The sequence below is a fragment of the Dysidea avara genome, chromosome 3 (genome assembly GCF_963678975.1).
Source record: "Dysidea avara chromosome 3, odDysAvar1.4, whole genome shotgun sequence".
Classification (NCBI taxonomy): Eukaryota; Metazoa; Porifera; class Demospongiae; order Dictyoceratida; family Dysideidae; genus Dysidea; species Dysidea avara.
The window spans coordinates 1,580,263-1,597,722 of NC_089274.1; the positions used below are offsets into that span (position 1 = coordinate 1,580,263).

General features: G+C 39.7%; 2 protein-coding genes across 2 annotated transcripts; both read right to left on the reverse strand.

Moving 5' to 3' along the window:
- Nucleotides 1-366: 366 nt before the first annotated feature.
- Nucleotides 367-3,741, reverse strand: LOC136248801 (autophagy-related protein 101-like). The gene is made up of 8 exons (XM_066040611.1): nucleotides 3,640-3,741; nucleotides 2,051-2,087; nucleotides 1,959-1,999; nucleotides 1,606-1,689; nucleotides 1,453-1,551; nucleotides 1,277-1,391; nucleotides 1,181-1,227; nucleotides 367-707 (listed from the first exon to the last, which is right to left on the reverse strand). Exons 1-8 carry the CDS (start codon nucleotides 3,667-3,669, stop codon nucleotides 513-515), a joined length of 648 nt encoding a protein of 215 aa, XP_065896683.1. The 5' UTR covers nucleotides 3,670-3,741; the 3' UTR covers nucleotides 367-512.
- A 7,590-nt stretch (nucleotides 3,742-11,331) lies between these two features.
- Nucleotides 11,332-17,272, reverse strand: LOC136248796 (inverted formin-2-like). Its single transcript, XM_066040602.1, has 16 exons — nucleotides 16,843-17,272; nucleotides 15,649-15,779; nucleotides 15,438-15,597; nucleotides 15,351-15,384; nucleotides 15,127-15,271; nucleotides 14,531-15,074; nucleotides 13,470-13,717; nucleotides 13,251-13,415; nucleotides 13,112-13,197; nucleotides 12,951-13,051; nucleotides 12,824-12,894; nucleotides 12,661-12,768; nucleotides 12,540-12,610; nucleotides 12,363-12,483; nucleotides 12,059-12,223; nucleotides 11,332-12,006 (listed from the first exon to the last, which is right to left on the reverse strand). Exons 1-16 carry the CDS (start codon nucleotides 17,228-17,230, stop codon nucleotides 11,443-11,445), a joined length of 3,102 nt encoding a protein of 1,033 aa, XP_065896674.1. The 5' UTR covers nucleotides 17,231-17,272; the 3' UTR covers nucleotides 11,332-11,442.
- Nucleotides 17,273-17,460: the final 188 nt, after the last annotated feature.

The window sequence follows — 17,460 nt, forward strand, 5'->3', positions numbered from 1 at the left end:
GCAACTGCTACTTACTATGTTTGCATGAAAAAGATCGAAATACTCTAATAGAACAGTCACTGCACAATAATATATTCTACTAGAACAGTCACACATAGCCAGCTTGAGATGATTGTAAATTGTATAGCAATTATCGGTATCGGAATCTGTATCGGTGAAAATTTGCTTCTAGGTATCGGTATCGGATCGGTAGTTATTTTTCTGTATCGGTGGAACCCTACAAGGAAGCCCGAAAAGTTTTTCCATTGTACTTCATAAGATGTGAAATACGAGTAATTGAAACTAGTACATAATCCCTTTGATGGTGTTTCTGCACAAACAATTGTCCACTTGGAGTTTTACAAGAACTAAGCTAGTGGAATGTAATTATTGGATCACAGTTGATTTCTCATACTAAAACCTGCAGCCAGTACACAATACAGTACAAGATTTAGGGTTTAATAATTACAAATAATTTAATGCAATATATTATGGACAGAATTTTTATACATAAGATCATGTATTCTTATGGATTAGTATGCAAATGTGTTACGGATTAGTTTCCGGACAGTGTTTCCCATAGTTTCAGTGGTCAGTTCATGGCTGATATTATGAAGGTATGGCTGAACATCAGTGAAGTGAGTGTTGAATACATTAGTGAGATCTTCTTGTATTGGATTCTTCGGAAGGTAGTCTGGTCTGTTGACTGTCCAACAAATATACTGAACCTGTGAGGGGTACAATCACTCTGTATAATAATGCAATCTCCGAATATTGCACTACAGTGGAACCCTCACGTTTAATGATATGGTTTCCACTAACTGGTTAACAAGTCCCATGCGTGTTTAATTAGAGTGGACATCCTCTGACTTCTTTAATAGAGAACTTACCCACCCACCTTACTGCATTCAAATGAATCAGTTTATTTAATGTCTTAAAAAAATTTGTTTCCAAGGCAGATCCTGGATTTAAAAGACACAATTATTGCCTCAGGAACAAAAATGGTCATGAGATCAAAAACACTAGAAATGTTTAGTAGTACAAGCTTTGTCAACTACATATTCATTTAGCTTGCACTCACAAAAGGCAGAGGATTAGACATGCTAACTATTGTCAACATCCGGCAAGGACAAGACCACACCTCATGGTGACCAGCACACAGAGTTGTATTGGTAACTGGTTCAATTAATTTCTTTCTTACTTTCTCTGCCAATTCTTCAGCCAATCTCCTCTGATGTTGCTGCCATTCTATGTGAGGTCATACAATTAATCAGGTGTGTGAGATCTGTTACCTTACCAGCATCTGTTTTGATATGTACAACGTTGAGTTTTAGTCTCCACACCTCCCAGTTGAGGTTGTCAGCAAAAATTATCCACCTTGCTTTACGACGTTCATAGAACTCTAAGGTGATCTGAAAGTACACAAATAGAGGGGTGTGGTTCAGATTGTATGTGTAAACCAGGCCAACCCACCTGGCCAGATACAGGTAATTCAGCTCCGCTTAGTGACTGTGCAAAAGCAACAACATGGCGCTCAACCCATTGCTCTAATCCACGACTGGCACATCTTATCTGTTAAGAATATGCTTGAATATGTTGGGAAACTGGAATGTGGTTTGTACATACGTATGTGAAATCAACTGTACTGCAATCCACATCCTCCATTCCAATGGAACCCACTGAGAAAGTGTTGCCATGTTGGTAAGTGAACTAAATAAATACACAGGCACCTAAATTAGAGTGATAAAGCCTGGCATGTGAGCACCATTTCAAACTTCAATGACTCACAACTGTTATTACCACTACACTAGCACCATGCAACTTTTACCTCTTATCAACATTTATTTAATTTTGCAACACAAGCTACAGAGTTCACATATTGTATTCTGGTCCCAAGACATGACCTATTATGTGATGGGGTGCTCACATGCCCTGTTATCACAGGCCCTAGTCACAACAATTATATACACAAGGTGTACCTTGCCAGTTGACCGATGAAACAAGATGGTATGGAATATTGCTGATAAACGATACATTCAGTACTTGTATAATATTTACAAAATGTCTGTACCTTTTGTGACATCATTGATCTGACTTGGCTCCACCGTCTGTTGATAGGAATTAGGAGATAAGACAAAAACATAAAAATAGGGCTGAGAATAAGACTGACATTTTGGTATTTAAATTAATGAAGTTTTGATACTAGTCACCCCTATTAAAGGACACATGAATTTTGGTATCCATGATGTGATTAATATGCATCCCTTTAAGACGGAGGAATATTTTGTAAAGAGGTGCTCTCAGTTAGGGGTGTACTATTGTTGACGGGGCCCCAACACCAATTAGAACCCAACACAAATCTCTTAGAATCCCAAAACAGAATCTGGAATCTTGGTCAAGTTTCTGAAACTCTGTTAAACAGAATCTCAACAAATCTGTTTAAAAGTGTGTATATTTCTTGTATAAGAAGTTACCGTACGCAAGGAAATTTTGATGTCAAAAAAATTTGACGAATCGGTTTAATTCGTCAAATTTAAATTCGTCAAATGTTTATAAGCGCCCTTAAGGCCACTCCAAATAAGACTGTAGTTTCCCGTCCTGAGGTTTTCGTTTTTCGGTGCGGGCGGGAGGCTTATTATCATTATTCATTATTAAAGATTCGACTGCTCTATTAGAGTGTCTCGATCTTGAGAGGATTTCAAGGTCATGAAAATGGCTTTTTTGCAAGCTAGCAACTATTAGAACCATTCATTTTAGGTTTCATTGTGCTTTTTAGCAACGCAAAATAAAAGGCTCCATGAGAAGTTTCCAGAAAGCAGCACAGGAAGTGGTTTTGGAAAAATAATGACAATAATGACCATTTAGTGCGGGTGCTCAGACATGATGCGGGCGGAGGACGGGAAACTACACTCTCATTTGGAGTGGCCTAAAAGTACAGGTTTTGCCTACAATTTCTTGATTTTCGTCAACATTTTATTCATCAAATCTGCTGAAGTCTGAATTCGTCAAATTTTTTTGACGTCAAAATTTACTTGCGTACGGTATCTCAGGTGAGGTCTTACTACCAGTTTAGCCTTGTGAGCAGGGTACATGTGTCTCGACACTAACGCAAGCATTTCTGCCCTCCCCAGTGATCTAGTCAGCCTGGTAGCTAGTTAAGTGCATAAAATGTTAATACATGTGTGTAGCTAGCTATGCAAATGTAAAAGTGGAACGTTAATTTAGAATCTGGAACCTTGATATAGAATTGTAAGCGGTGGTGTGACCTAGATGTTGGCTAAATTTGTCACTGCAGTACTGCCCTATTAAGGTTCTAGACATATGAAAATGAAACTGTGCATTTGCTTACATGCATAAAACCATTTGCTTCAACAGATCATATTTACAAAGATTGGGCGCTTAGCTTAGAATTATGCGCTAATCATCAGAAACTGGTCAAATCGTTCACTTCCCCTTTTACCTACCTCCTGTACAGCAGTGGGGAGCAGTTTGGGTAAGCGTGTATACCTTTGTGTGTTGATAGAACCCTGGTGTGTGCGTTTAAAAAGTATGACGAAAAGTGTTGCGTCATGCTCGACTCGTTTAAGTCTTCTTCTATAGGTTCCCACTGGCCACATCACGAAAATGACTCTTACACTACATTGTATACAAGAGACTAACCATTTCTAACTGGTGGCTTCTCGTATTCATCTCTGCGCTTCAAGTTGTATAGTAATTAATTCTTTCCGCGTTAAATGTGGGGAATTTCCGCAAACCCAATAGAGCAGTTTCAAAACCATGGTAACCAAAAATTACGCAATGGACCACACCCAAATCGCCATGTTTTTGTACCAGACTGCTTGATGTTGCAAGTTGAATTCCTCGCTAAATCCATGCCAAGACTTATTAATACGTGAGTAAAATAGATGCCAGTGATAGAATAATATGTGCAGGTGAGTTATTAGGCATTAAAAGATACGTACTGCCTCCCAACAGGGCAGTTTCGAAGGAAAGAGAAATGCGTAAAAATGGATTTGGCCAAATTACGACCTATTCACCGCCCAAAGGTGGTTAAAACTAGGGGAAACTTACAGTATAGGTCTTTACCCAGCACCATAGCAGCGTACAGCCACATCCAGCTATCCCAGGATTAGCCAGAGCTCCTTAAAGGCACGAGACCGGTAATGACGTACTACCAAACTGTGATAAAACGCCAGCAAAAGAAGACTCTTAGTGGTGAATTTTGCTAGAGTTAAGTTTTATTGTCGAAATCAACCATCAGTTAAACTTTAGCGGTCTTATTTTGCTGTCTGCTTTTTCACACGAAGTGGGAATCCCAGCACATGAGCGATTCTGGCTAACTCGGGGATAGCTCGATGTGGCTGTACGATGCTGTGGTGCTGGATAAAGACCTATACTGCAGGTTTCCCCTAGTTTTAACCACCTTTGGGCGGTGAATAGGTCGCAATTTGGCCAAATCCATCTTTACGCATTTCTCCTTCCTACGAAACTGCCCTGTTGGGAGGCAGTACGGATCTTTTAATGCGTAATAACTCACCTACATACTTTATTCTATCACTGGCATCTCTTTTACTTACGTATTAATAAGTCTTGGCATGAATTTAGCGAGGAGTTCAACTTGCAACATGAAACAGTCAATCAGTCTGGTACAAAAACATGGCGATTTGGGTGTGTCCATTGCGTAATTTTTGGTTACCATGGTTTTGAAACTGCTCTATAGGGATCAGTTCATGTCAGTTGGAATATACCAAGGCCGGAGGAGACGGTCCGGTTGGTCAGGCCTGAGCCGGACCAATAATCTGGAGTTGAACCAACTAGCTGACCAGCTCGAACTACATTACTCGCTCGTTTTATTGTGTCAAATTACCGCAGATTAAGTAGTATATCACATATCCTAAATTCACTAAAGTTAAAATCCATAGTGTACCATCATACAAGGCTTCGTCTCTTGATGTTTTACAAGATTGTCAATCACCTAGTAGAGCTTCCTATCCCTGTACATTCTACAAGATGTTTACGAGGAAACCAGGATAAATTTATCAAACCATCTGCTACTGTTGATGCATACAAATTTAGTTTTTACCCAAGATCAATTACCCTATGGAACCAACTACCAATCAATGATATTTTTTCCCTAAATGATTTTGATAGTATTCTTCAATCAACACTGACACATTCAATGAAAAACAGTAATTAATAATCTAAAGACATTGTTTTTATACTCAAATTTGTGAGTTTTACAATCATAAATATATATATACTCTCATGCAATCTTTGGACGATCACATCTACATGTAGCTACGTACATTTCACAGATGTTATTGAAAATGCATGACACGAGTAGTTACCTAGTTTCTCAGCCTAACTAAAGCACAGAACTACACGTATAGTACCTCCAATTACCTTACAGTACAGCATTGCATTCGTATCGTTTTGTAAATAAATGATTGTGGGTTCTACGTACAGTATCACGTGTGCTGATAGTTGGCATTTATCACGTGTAAGGCAGGTGCCTTCTTTGATTCTAAACCAGCACACTTATTAGTCTGGCGCCGCCCGCCCCTTCGCATAAACTTTTTGCGAAGGGGCGGGCGGCGCCAGACTACACACTTATATCACAATTCAATCTTCATAAAATAATCATTAGGCTTGTCTCTCTTGGCTTCCTTTACTGGGCGAAGGGCTGGCAGTGACAAACCAGATGACTCATTCCTCGGCAAGAAGCTGCACACTCATACATTACATGGTGGCCATCTGGATGAGATGTTGAGTAGAAATCACTCCTCTTCAACTACCCACTCGTCCTGTCAAGATACCGAGTAAACTCTCAGTCTCCGGCACCCACATCGCGCCATTTTCGAATGCTGATTGGTCTCGTGACTGTCCACCAGTATATTTTGTGATGATCCGTTCACTTCATACAAACCAGTATAATAGTATACAGCTGTGTAGCATTTTATTGTAGCTGTGTGAATTCACTGTATAGTAATTATATCCTAGCTAAAGGGGGCCATGCTGCATGGGTTCCCTGTGAAATTTGGGGGGAAAGTTGCAATTTGCTAGCTAGTTTACTTTAAAATTTAGCATCAATTTTAAATTTTAAGGCATTTTCAAACCTTTAAATTGCAAAAATTCTGCAGCTCCTGGGGGTTGCACCCCCAGACCCCCCTTGAACTTCTAATTGCTAGCTATAACTAAATGAACCATACAGCAAGTTTCATGCTGTGTCCCCTGTATGTCAGGTCTGCAATAGTATAGAAAGTCTGAAGAACAACAGATAGACCTGAGCATATTTATATAGCTAGCTAGCAGTGAAATATCACTAATATTGCATATCTGAGTGTCTAATTTTCAAAAATTTCCTGTGGGGGCATGCCCCCAGACCCCCTAGAATGCTCGTGCTTCGCACACTGTGCAACAGCTCCTCTCTCATTGGCATGTATACAGTAGCAATTTCAACATTATAGTCAATGGCCTGACCAACTCAATTTTCCCTCCTCCGGCCCTGTATACGGCACCTGGTCTATATATCTAACCCATGCCCTACCCCTAACCCATACCCTACCCAATGGCGGATCCAGGATGGGGCATTTGGGGCAAATGCCCCCCCCCCCCCCCCCCCCCACTCCTTCAAGATCGAGATACTCTAATAGAGCAGTCGATTACTCTAATAAAGCAGTCACAATGTTCATGAGGCAGTGTAGCTTACCTATGAAGTTATAAATAGGATTTTATTTTACATAACAGACATGATATATTTGGTAAAAGATAACTAGCTATTATTGTTGTGACCTTTTTTTTTTTTTTTTGGTCTTCAACTGTTTTTCAGCAAGGTGCCCCCCCTCTTTCCAAACTCTGGATCCACCCCTGCTACCCCTAACCCTAAATCCTAGGGGCGCTGTTCCTAATTCTAATCCTACTAGCGCTTTTCCTAATCCTATGAGCGCTTCTCCTAATATTAATAGCTCCTCAACCCACAACAAACCATATTTTGACTGGCTGTCCTGCTGCTCTAGATCAAGGAAGGTATACCTGGAGACATGATTCAGTTTTACAGGTCCTTGTTCATGGGCTCCAACAGCATTTACCTGAAACATTCAAACTTTACGCTGACCTTCCAGGTTATCTAGCTAGTTCCAGCCCCCCTAGTACCATCCCAACCAATCTTTCCTCCACCCTCAGCAGGCCTGACTTGGTATTGGTTTCTAATGATTCCATTTGTTTGTTCGAATTGACAGTACCAACTAATACCCAGCAACATCTTCTTGCTGCTAGAGCTAGAAAGGAAGATCGATATAGCTCCTTGCAATATGATCTCCAGCTTTCTGGGTTAACTGTCAATCTTGTTCCCATTGAAATTGGTTGTTTAGGCCACTTTTTGTCAGAAACAATTGCTCAAATGGCTACTGCTTGTGAAGTGCCAAAGAAAACCGTAAGATCCTTGTTTGAGCAGGCAGCTCGCATTGCTGTGTCCTGTTCTTACAGAATTTTTAATTCTAGAGCCTCCCCGGGCTGGGATCTTTTAGACCACCTTAGGTAAAGTATTACATATATGTAGATATAGATTTTTTTTTTTTTGGCGTATTGTAATTTAATTTACTTTTAGTTAATGTAAGTCTTGCCAGGGCTCCTGTACTGATCCATCAGCACATGGTACCCCTGTGTCTAGGCCCCTGTATGCTTGTAATGTATATTTTGTCTTAATCATTAAGACGTTTATTCTCTTTATTCTCTCCACTCCAAATAAGACTGTAGTTTCCTGTACTGAGGTTTTTGTTTTTCGGTGTGGGCGGGAGGCTTATTATCATTATTCATTATTAAAGATTCGACTGCTCTATTAGAGTGTCTCGATCTTGAGAGGATTTCAAGGTCATGAAAATGGCTTTTTTGCAAGCTAGCAACCATTAGACTACAACAAGTTTGATACTGAAATTTGATTGGCTGAAAACGTGGTCTCTAAATCTCGTAGAGCCACGGTCATGTCCAATAGAGACCACGCTCTGAGGCGATACGAAACACGATAATTACGCGCCTGTAACATTGGCAACGCATGGGCGTTTAAATGGCTAGTAACAGCCGTACTGAATTAGAGGGAGGTGTAATGGGCTTGTTTGTACTAATCAACACTACATTACTTGCTTACAAGCAGCTGTCGGGGCACAACAACAGCAACAATGAGTTGTAGTCCAGTCGCTGAGTCCAGTACTTCGATACATAGCACGCGCCTGTAACATTGGCAACGCATGGGCGTTTAAACGGGTGGCAACAGCCACGCTGAGGTCCCGCCATGTAGGGAGGTGTAGAGGGCTTGTTTCTAGTAATTAGCCATACATTTCCCATTTACAAGCAGCTGTCAACTCTGGTACAATAACGAGTTGTAGACTAAATAAGTTAGACGTCAAGAACCACTGGGTTCTACGGGATTTAGAAAACCCTCAGGCCCTTAGTAGCGCCCTCGCTGCGCTCGGGCGCTACAGCCCAGGGCCTTCGAGTTTTCTAAATCCCGTAGAACCCTGGTTCTTGACGTCTAACTATAATTTAGAACCATTCATTTTAGGTTTCATTGTGCTTTTTAGCAATGCAAAATAAAAGGCTCCATGAGAAGTTTCCAGAAAGCAGCACAGGAAGTGGTTTTGGACAAATAATGACCATTTAATGCGGGTGCCCAGACGTGATGCGGGCAGAGGACGGGAAACTACACTCTCATTTGGAGTGGCCTTAGGTAGGTGCCGTATATTCCAACTGATCCGATTTGCTCATCATATTACCGTATCGCCTCGGCCTAAATATTTCGAGGGAGAAAATTTTTGGTTAGTTCCTCATATAAAAGTCACGAAATACGTAGGATAAGTATTTATAAATACAAAGAAATCGTATTGTTGATGCCTCTTATTTTCTAATGGTTCTGCTGGTTCTAGTAGTTCTAATGGTTCTGCTGGTTCTCATGGTTCTGTAGTTCCCGTGGTTCTGCTGGTTCTAGTGGTTTTGTTGGTTCTAATGGTTCTAATGGTACTGCTGGTTCTGCTTGCTCTAATGGTACTGCTGGTTCTGCTGGTTCCAGTGGTTCTGCTGGTTCTTGTGGTTCTCATGATTCTAGTGGTTCTCATGGTTCTAGTGGTTCCAATGGTTCTGCTGGTTCTGTAGTTCCCGTGGTTCTCATGGTTCTAGTGGTTCTGCTGGTTCCAGTGGTTCTGCTGGTTCTTGTGGTTCTCATGGTTCTAGTGGTTCCAATGGTTCTGCTGGTTCTGTAGTTCCCATGGTTCTCATGGTTCTGCTGGTTCCAGTGGTTCTGCTGGTTCTAATGGCTCTGCTGGTTCTAATGGTTCTGCTGGTTCTAATGGCTCTGCTGGTTCTAATGGTTCTGCTGGTTCTAATGGTTCTGCTGGTTCCAGTGGTTCTGAATTTTTGCTGATTTCGCGGTTTTGGGGGTTATCAGTAAAAATTTTAGCCTTGAAATATTTAGACTTCCATATAGTCTAATACATTTTGGGAGTGTTTGCAAATCCGCAAATTTTTTATTTTTCAGTAGCAACATTGCTCAACCTCGAAATATTTGCCCCTCGAAATATTTAGGCTATACAGTATTAGGCCATCATTATTAAATTCCTTGTTTCCTGTCACCGCCTGCATCAATTTTTAGGTACCCGCACCAAATTTTAGTATTTGGTTTTCGTGGATACGTTTTCATGCTAGAAGCCTGGCACAGAGTAAGGTAAATGCATTAGCCACTGATGATTAGAAGCAGAAGGGTGGAAGTCCCTCCACTCTTGTACAACAGGGCACATCCTGGCAGCCTTCAAGATCGAGATACTCTAATAGAGCAGTCAGACACTGAAATAACAATTAGAGTCAAGTGCCGGTACTAATTAATAATCACCTCCCGCCCGCATCAGTTTTTGTTCTAATGGGTGACGGGAAAAAAGCAATATAATAATGATGGCCTATATTGTTTCACAGGCTTTTAGGTAAAAAAAAACTATACAACAATACCAGCTTATTGCATTCAAGCTTGATAAATTCTTCTTAGCCTGGCATTATTGCATCTCCATATAGCTACTACAGAAACCTTATAATGACTAAAACATGGGATTCCCTTCTTGGGAGTGTTATTTTTATTTACTGGAAAGACAGATGGTGTCTGATGTGTACCAGCCCAAAAGAATACACCAACAGTATTATCAAGAATATTTGTTAAAAATATTGTCTGTGTTCCTTTCCCCACGCTTGTAGTGTTAGCTGGCCTTCAAATTCAATTCAAGGCTGTATCAGCACTTCTCACCACGTATAGCATTTCTGGTAAGCAGTTCTTGCTGTAGACAATTCGTTTCGAGAAGCCATTCTAAATGCAGGATGACATATTATTATTATATAGGAATGATTCACTAAATCTTCTCCATGCAGTGTCCAACATAATGCATGGCTATAGCTATACCAGAGTACAGCTTTTTAAAGCTGCATGTCTCAGCCTCAGAATGAGGTGTCTATTTGAACTAACCATCCATTATGGATTTATAAAAAGTACATAATGAAATTTAAAAAAGAGGAAACAGGGATCACTAAAAGCAACAACAATAAAACAAGAAGGGATTGCTGGGGTGGTATTGTAAACCACAAATTCTTATTTTGACTTTATAGTGCTTTCAACACATTTAATAATATAAGGAAGAGTAAGGTCAAAATAGGGATTTGTGGTTTACATTACCACCCCAACAATCCCTTCTTGTTTTGTTGCTTTTTTTTACCTACCGGTATTTCCCCTCTCAAAAATTTTGTCTAGTTATATTGTATTTGCATGGAAGGATCAAATTGCTGACAAGTATTGTATTTTCCATTCAATACCAATTAATTAAGGATGTCAAACAGACTTTTGAAAGTGTATAACATTTGTTTAGCCACAGCATCTTGTAGAGCGTGAAAAATGCTAGGTTTGCCACATTTGCTTTGTAATTGTTAAACAACTGGGTAGTTCTCCAGATTTCTCTATGGAGCACAATTGGTAGTCATGGCACAAAACAAACAAGTGACATACAGGTGATTGTATTATCAATTGTGTAGCATTGCCAGGAAACTATTTCAGGCGTTCAGGTTGCATCTTGCACTGACTAAAAATCACCCTATTAATAAATTGGAACACTGTTCTACATGTTGACCGACAAAACTAGCCTGCTGTCATCTTACTAGGGAAGGATCTAACATTGGGGTTTGTACACTACACAGACATCCCCCAGGCCCAATGGAATACCCTTGCTACACCTCCCGCTGTCAAATTCTGGACAAATGGATAACACTAGCAAAATCCTCCTCGAGAGTATCAGCATTGGGTTGGCCCCCAGAATATGCCAGATCAATATATTGTAGGGTAACTACCAGTGATTTGTATATAAAAATCGGCATATTATAAAAACAAAGTGTTAACATCGCACATACAACAACAGTCATAAATGGCAATAAGGGAAGTGGTCTCTAAATGGTTGTTTCATAATGTGGGAGGCTAGGTGCACTAGAGTGCCGTTGATGTACTGGAGGTTGTTCATGTTGCTCTAAACTGTCATCATTTACAGTACCATTACTAGTGACTACATCGGTGGCACGTCGTCGCCTTTTGTAGGTGTCCAAGAATTGCTGACGTTTCATCTGTGTATCAGATAGTTTGCGTGTTTCTTCTTTTTTCTCTGCTTTTGGTGAGCCATTGTTTCCTTCGTTCTCATTTTCTTCTTCTATTGTAGCTTGCTGGTAGAGCTTCTGTAATCTTGCTACGTCATCTTGCTTCAGTCCAAACCCTTTGCTCACAGTACTGCGACGTCGACCACCACTGAAACGCTGACTGCGACGACGTAAGGTAGTGCCTTGACGAATCTCTTTTAATAATGCATCAACAAGGTCCTCCTCTTCCTCTGGAATTTTAGGTTTACTGGTTTCATCTGCTCCTGCAGCACCTTGCTGTTGTCTCTTCTTTTCTTCTTGTGCAGCTTTTATCCTTTCTCTTTCAGCCTTTTTTCTCTCCATCACTTCCCTCTGTTCATTTTCCTATTACCATGAAAAGGATGATGAGGTAAACACAGTTGGTTAAGTCATGTACCTTAGCTAGTGCTGGAATGCTTTCAGCAAACTGCAGCAGACGAGAAAGTACTCCTTCAATGTTAAACTTTTGTTTATCTTCACAAAAGAATTCAGCAATGCTTTCTAACTTTTCACTGAGGTCATCCACACTTGCACTCAATGAAGATGTCTCATCTTTAGCAACCTATTGTGCAGATATCTTATGTAAAGTAATAAAACATAGGTAAGGACAGGACAAGGTAAAGTGAAAATCGAGGGCGAGCGAGAGAGAGAGAGAATACCTTGCACAACACATAAAGCATATAATAAGTGTAACAGTGCACCTTTAAAAATTCTTCCATCTGTTGTTTAAAATCTTCTGGTGCTGCTTTCATTTTATCTCCCATTTTCTTCAAATTTGTTTTAATTTCTCTGACCTCATTCGTAAGGTGCTCCACAGATAATCTACAGTTAATAATAGTATAGCGACATGACACCACATTGTTACATAACATGCATACTTGCTAGCTGGTCTTAAGTGTGGCAACTCATCCATCACATTCAACAAACTAGGAAACTGCTGTTGACATACCTGCAAAATATGTGGTAACTTTAATGCTACCAATTAACCGCCATACTTACTGAAGCAACATAATGTAAGAAATTCATGCGGGGTTTGTTGGCACGTGTATCTCTCAAATTATCTAGTGAGGTAATGGTAAAGCCATATGCATTTCCTGACCGACTTCCCTATACATCAAATGTAGTAGTAAAGCATCATGGTATACAATGAAGATAAACTTACTGCATTAACTACATTCCCTATTACTAAAATTGTATAAAACAGTTCCTTCAATGACTCAGAAGACAGGATTTCTTTAGAGAAACAACCAACACTAGGATTAAAATCATATCACTTGCCAAGTGCTTACCATCCACTGCCTCATGAAACGTCTTCAAAGCTGGTTGAAGGTCTTCTTTCTTCTCTGCGAACTCCAAACGTAACTGCATACCCTGTACTCTCAGAACATACCTATAAAGTAGAATTGTTGTCAATCACAATACACTCCATGCATACACTTGAATGATTTACTTGTCAATTTCAATGAGCTGCAGTAAGAAATCCTCAGCTGATCCTAACACATTCTTATCACCATCGTAAGACTTGAGAATGTCAACCTGTAAATTTATAGTGATTCATGTACGCCATATATAATATTAGTAAAACTCACTGTGCTCCTGTCAGGAAGAAGTTTCTCAAATGCTTTCAGTTGTTCAAGTGAAAATTTTGATACATTTCCTTCTACTATGATGGCAATCACCTCCTTGTTGGTGGTACGAAATTGCTTCAAGAATATGTTAATATTTAAGCTTGTCTTAGTGTCTAGCAAGCTAACCTATTGGGAGTGCATAAAATAAACTATGTGTAGAGTTTACTGTAGTTCACTCACAACAGATGGTGCTTTCTTTTCTTCTTCTTGTATGGGTTTGCTTTTTGCCACCACCTCTGGTCTACTGAACAACTCTTCAATCTGATCTTGATCCACTGCTAGATTTAGTGCAACTTGAGATTCTCTCCTCCATAGAGATAGCCTGCTGTTGCTGATGGTATTTTGTGGTAACTTCTTCCAGTTCAACACTCTCATTTTCCTTTTTGGCTTGAACTTCATAGCTGCTTCGAGTACAGACGAAAATGTACCTGCACACACAAATTGACAGGTAACAGCTGTTAATACAATTTATTTATTTGTCAAGAAACCATTTGTATTTCAGGTTTTGTGTATGTCAAGGACCATAGTTTAATAGAGTATTAGTTATTTGCCCTGAAGAAAATACAATACTATGTACCAAACAGTATGTACTGTATAAAAGGCCACAACTTTTGGCTATATAACTAAAATCTGCTAATCATAAAGTAATCTGGCAACATAAAGTAACCACCTGCCTAATTGGGGTGAGCCTTAGCCTCTTCTTCCTTATAAGGGATAAAAGCTATTATCATGTGACCAAACATTACAACCAATAACCCACCTAAGTGCAATATTTAATACCTAAGTGGTAACTATACAAACCACCACTAGTACTTAGTACTAACAACTAGTGCATACCAGTCAGTATCTCAGGTTGACAGGCCAGAGTTACATGTACCGGTGCAATATTATGTGCATAGTGTATGAGTAAGAGTCCCTTCCTCTTTATATTATGAACTCTTGAGATAGCATATTATGTAACATTTATACAGTATTTATATGCTATGTGCCTGTGTGTTGATATAAATTTATTATCTCTCATATAGTAACTCTCAAATTAAATCATGTTAGGTTTCCTATTATGGTTGCAAACCATTTACAGTTGAGAATATGTATACACTGTAGAATGTCTATAAACTGTCGGTATTGAATAAGTCATCACTATCCTTGCAAGTAAACATGTAATAAGCTATAAAGTTGGCTTGCCCCTTCAATGCAGTGTATACACTATCCTATTTAGCCATATGTGAATAATAAAATACCTGGCATGCTAAACAGTGCTGCACTTCCTCCAAGAGGTGCTCCACCAGGGGGCGGTGGAGGAGGTGGGGCTCCACCTGGAGGGGGAGCTCCTCCAGGGGGTGGAGGTGGTGGTGGAGGAGGCAAGACTCCACCTGGGGGTGGAGGTGGAGGAGGAGGTGGTGGGGCTCCTCCTGGTGGAGGAGGAGGAGGTTGGACTTCACCAGGAAGAGGTGGTGGAGGAGGAGGAGGTGGGGCTGTAGCATCTACCAGTGGTGGAGGAGACAAAGCAGATGGAGGAGGGGCTACTTCTGCATCTTGCTCTGCTACTGAAGCTTGAGCTTGTTCATCAGTGACAATTTTAGTTATTGCCTTTCTCAACTTCTCTGTACTAGCTGACACAAACTGATTACTATCCTCTTCATGTCCCTCACTCATCATTACAGCAGATAATACCATCTTCTCCAACATCTCCCACACTATGTTACTCTTCTTACTATCTCTATCCAGTAACATCAGATGTTGTAAGATGTGTAGAAATGATAAAGCATTTGGAGTACCAACCACCTACACATCACCACACATCAACTGTTTGTCAGTCAATCAGTAATAATCTTACTTTACTGTACACTGCTCTGAACACATCCCTGTGATTACTAATGTCCATTCCTTCTTCAAATTCTCCAACCATAGTTTCTTCATCAATGGCAAATTCTTCATCAAAGACATCCAATTGAGTGGCCAGGTCCTCATCTTCAGTGTTTCTGTGTTTGTTGTAATTTTATAAATGCTCGGTGTGCATAATTATAATTTAAACTACTGATTGACAACTGAACCACTTACCTCCATTTTGACAAGATATCCATCAAATTTAGTGCTACATCAAAAAGAATAACAGTTAAACATAGAATATTGATATGTAATTTTTACCTGCAAGGTCGTCCCTTATTATGGTTCTTTCCTCAATGTCTTCACAGCTTGCTATGAAACAGTTAATGAAGGCAAGGACTGTGGAGCAATATTCAGCTGTTTCTGCTTCTCTTAATTCCTTAATTAACACACTGAACTGGTGACGCTCTCCAAAAGTTTTCTACATACAAGGATATTATTATACATGCATGTGTGTATACAGAGTAGCTACCTTGTAATGTTGCAATGCTGTGGTCGACAGTTGATATCCCAGTCCAGTATAACCTTCATCAGAATACATACACAGACAACTGAGTAGCTGATAAACTTGCATCTTCATCAATGTGTTTGTCGTGTTTAGCTCTGTGTAAACATTAGACTAACACTCAGAACTCGCACTGATATACAACTCTTAATACTCTATTATAAGAATCATTTAACTATATGACTGTATTTAAAGTGTAATGTTTATTAAGGCTGTACATCTACTGTTAGAAAATCGTATGCATAAAATTTGAGATAACGAAGTCCTAGGAGAGGTTCTCTGCTTCTTGGGTTTTTTAAATCACAAAGATCTTCATGGTAGGTCTCTAACTTTAACTTTGATCACGGACGCAATGGAAGTGATCACATAAATGTTACAAGTAATAGACAGATGCTTATTGCAGTTGTTTTTGAAAATGAATGTAATACATCTGTGATGTTTCATGGCAACAAGTTAGAATAGCACACTATACATATCCGTAACTATATGCACAGTTAGTAACAATTCACCATGCATACAATTTTTATATTGAAAGGATGGATCTCTAAGGAACTTTCATTTGTATAATATATACGTATATATGTGTACATTTTAAAACATAATTTATTTTAACCATGCTCCTATGATTGTTCTATTGTTAGCTATTAACCATCTGTAGTGTGAGATATGCATGAGTATAGTGGCATAAATGAGGTCACTATCTTCAGCTGATTGTTGAAATCAATATCTATGTGACAAACCACATACAACTGTTGAAACAATAGAAATTTGGCACTCCTCAGCAACTCTCAGGTGTGAATTGTGAAGCATTATAAAGCCATATGATGTCATAGCACAGATTTCCATTTTTTGATTTACACATGAATTGTGTGTTAATGATTGAGCCATCTGCTGTTAGTAGGAACAAATAGCTAAGGGTCAGTGTCACTACAAGATGTTGAAAGGCAACAGCAAAGTTTGAAGCAACTGGCCACAACTGATAACTATAACTTTTGTATTTTGAATTCTGTCTTCTTTACAATGTGTATCTGTATAGCAAATAAAACTGACTGGTTTCAGTGCTTATTCTTTTGATGTGGCCTTAACCACTGAGTTATATCATGGGAGCGAGCATGGGCGGTATCTGTCACCCGCCCCCCCAGTGTGCAGACACATCCTGACCTTCGATAAATCTCTTCACAAACTTTTCACCGTTCATCACCGTGTGTTTCATCCCGTATGGACGATTCATGATCGCCTTGATACAAGCAATACACTCCAGCTGTTGAATGGCGTCCATCATTGCTGTTCGCTTACTAAATCCCTTCTGGCCGAGCACCGAGAGAGTGTCGAAAACTGTTTCCAGTCCTCCTTGTTCCAAGAACTGTTCCATCCATTCCTGATCAGAGCTACTGATCCTTCTCTTCAGTCCATGGAAGTTCAGCGAGCTCTTGAACAACACGATGCACAGCTCCGCGTCTGCACCTTCTAGACTAGCTGGTAGTGACTGTTTCGAGTCTATAACATCCCTTGTTACTTGTTTGGTAAGTTTACTCCACCGAGTGGACATAATAAAAGTTGTTTCAATATTATTTGTGAGGAGTGGCTGACTGACTCGCGCTTTTTTATACCAGCAAGTAACGAGATACGTACGTAACATTACGTGTATTACAATACGCAATTTGTGGTCGTTTTTATTATTATTTTTAATTATGTGTGTTTTGCTGCCGGTATACCATAGCCTGACAGTATAAAAGGCTAACTACATTGTGTTGGATACATTCTAAATGAAGTGGCAGT

Coding starts and splice junctions, on each gene's coding strand:
- LOC136248796 (XM_066040602.1), bottom strand. CDS start 17,230: ATGTCCACTCGGTGGAGTAAACTTACCAAACAAGTAACAAGGGATGTT. Junction 15,385..15,437: donor AATAAGGGACGACCTTGCAG/GTAAAAATTACA, acceptor TTTTTGATGTAG/CACTAAATTTGATGGATATC. Junction 13,718..14,530: donor AGCACTGTTTAGCATGCCAG/GTATTTTATTAT, acceptor TTGTGTGTGCAG/GTACATTTTCGTCTGTACTC.
- LOC136248801 (XM_066040611.1), bottom strand. CDS start 3,669: ATGAATACGAGAAGCCACCAGTTAGAAATG. Junction 2,088..3,639: donor GAAGCCACCAGTTAGAAATG/GTTAGTCTCTTG, acceptor TCCTATCAACAG/ACGGTGGAGCCAAGTCAGAT. Junction 1,228..1,276: donor ACATATCAAAACAGATGCTG/GTAAGGTAACAG, acceptor GACCTCACATAG/AATGGCAGCAACATCAGAGG.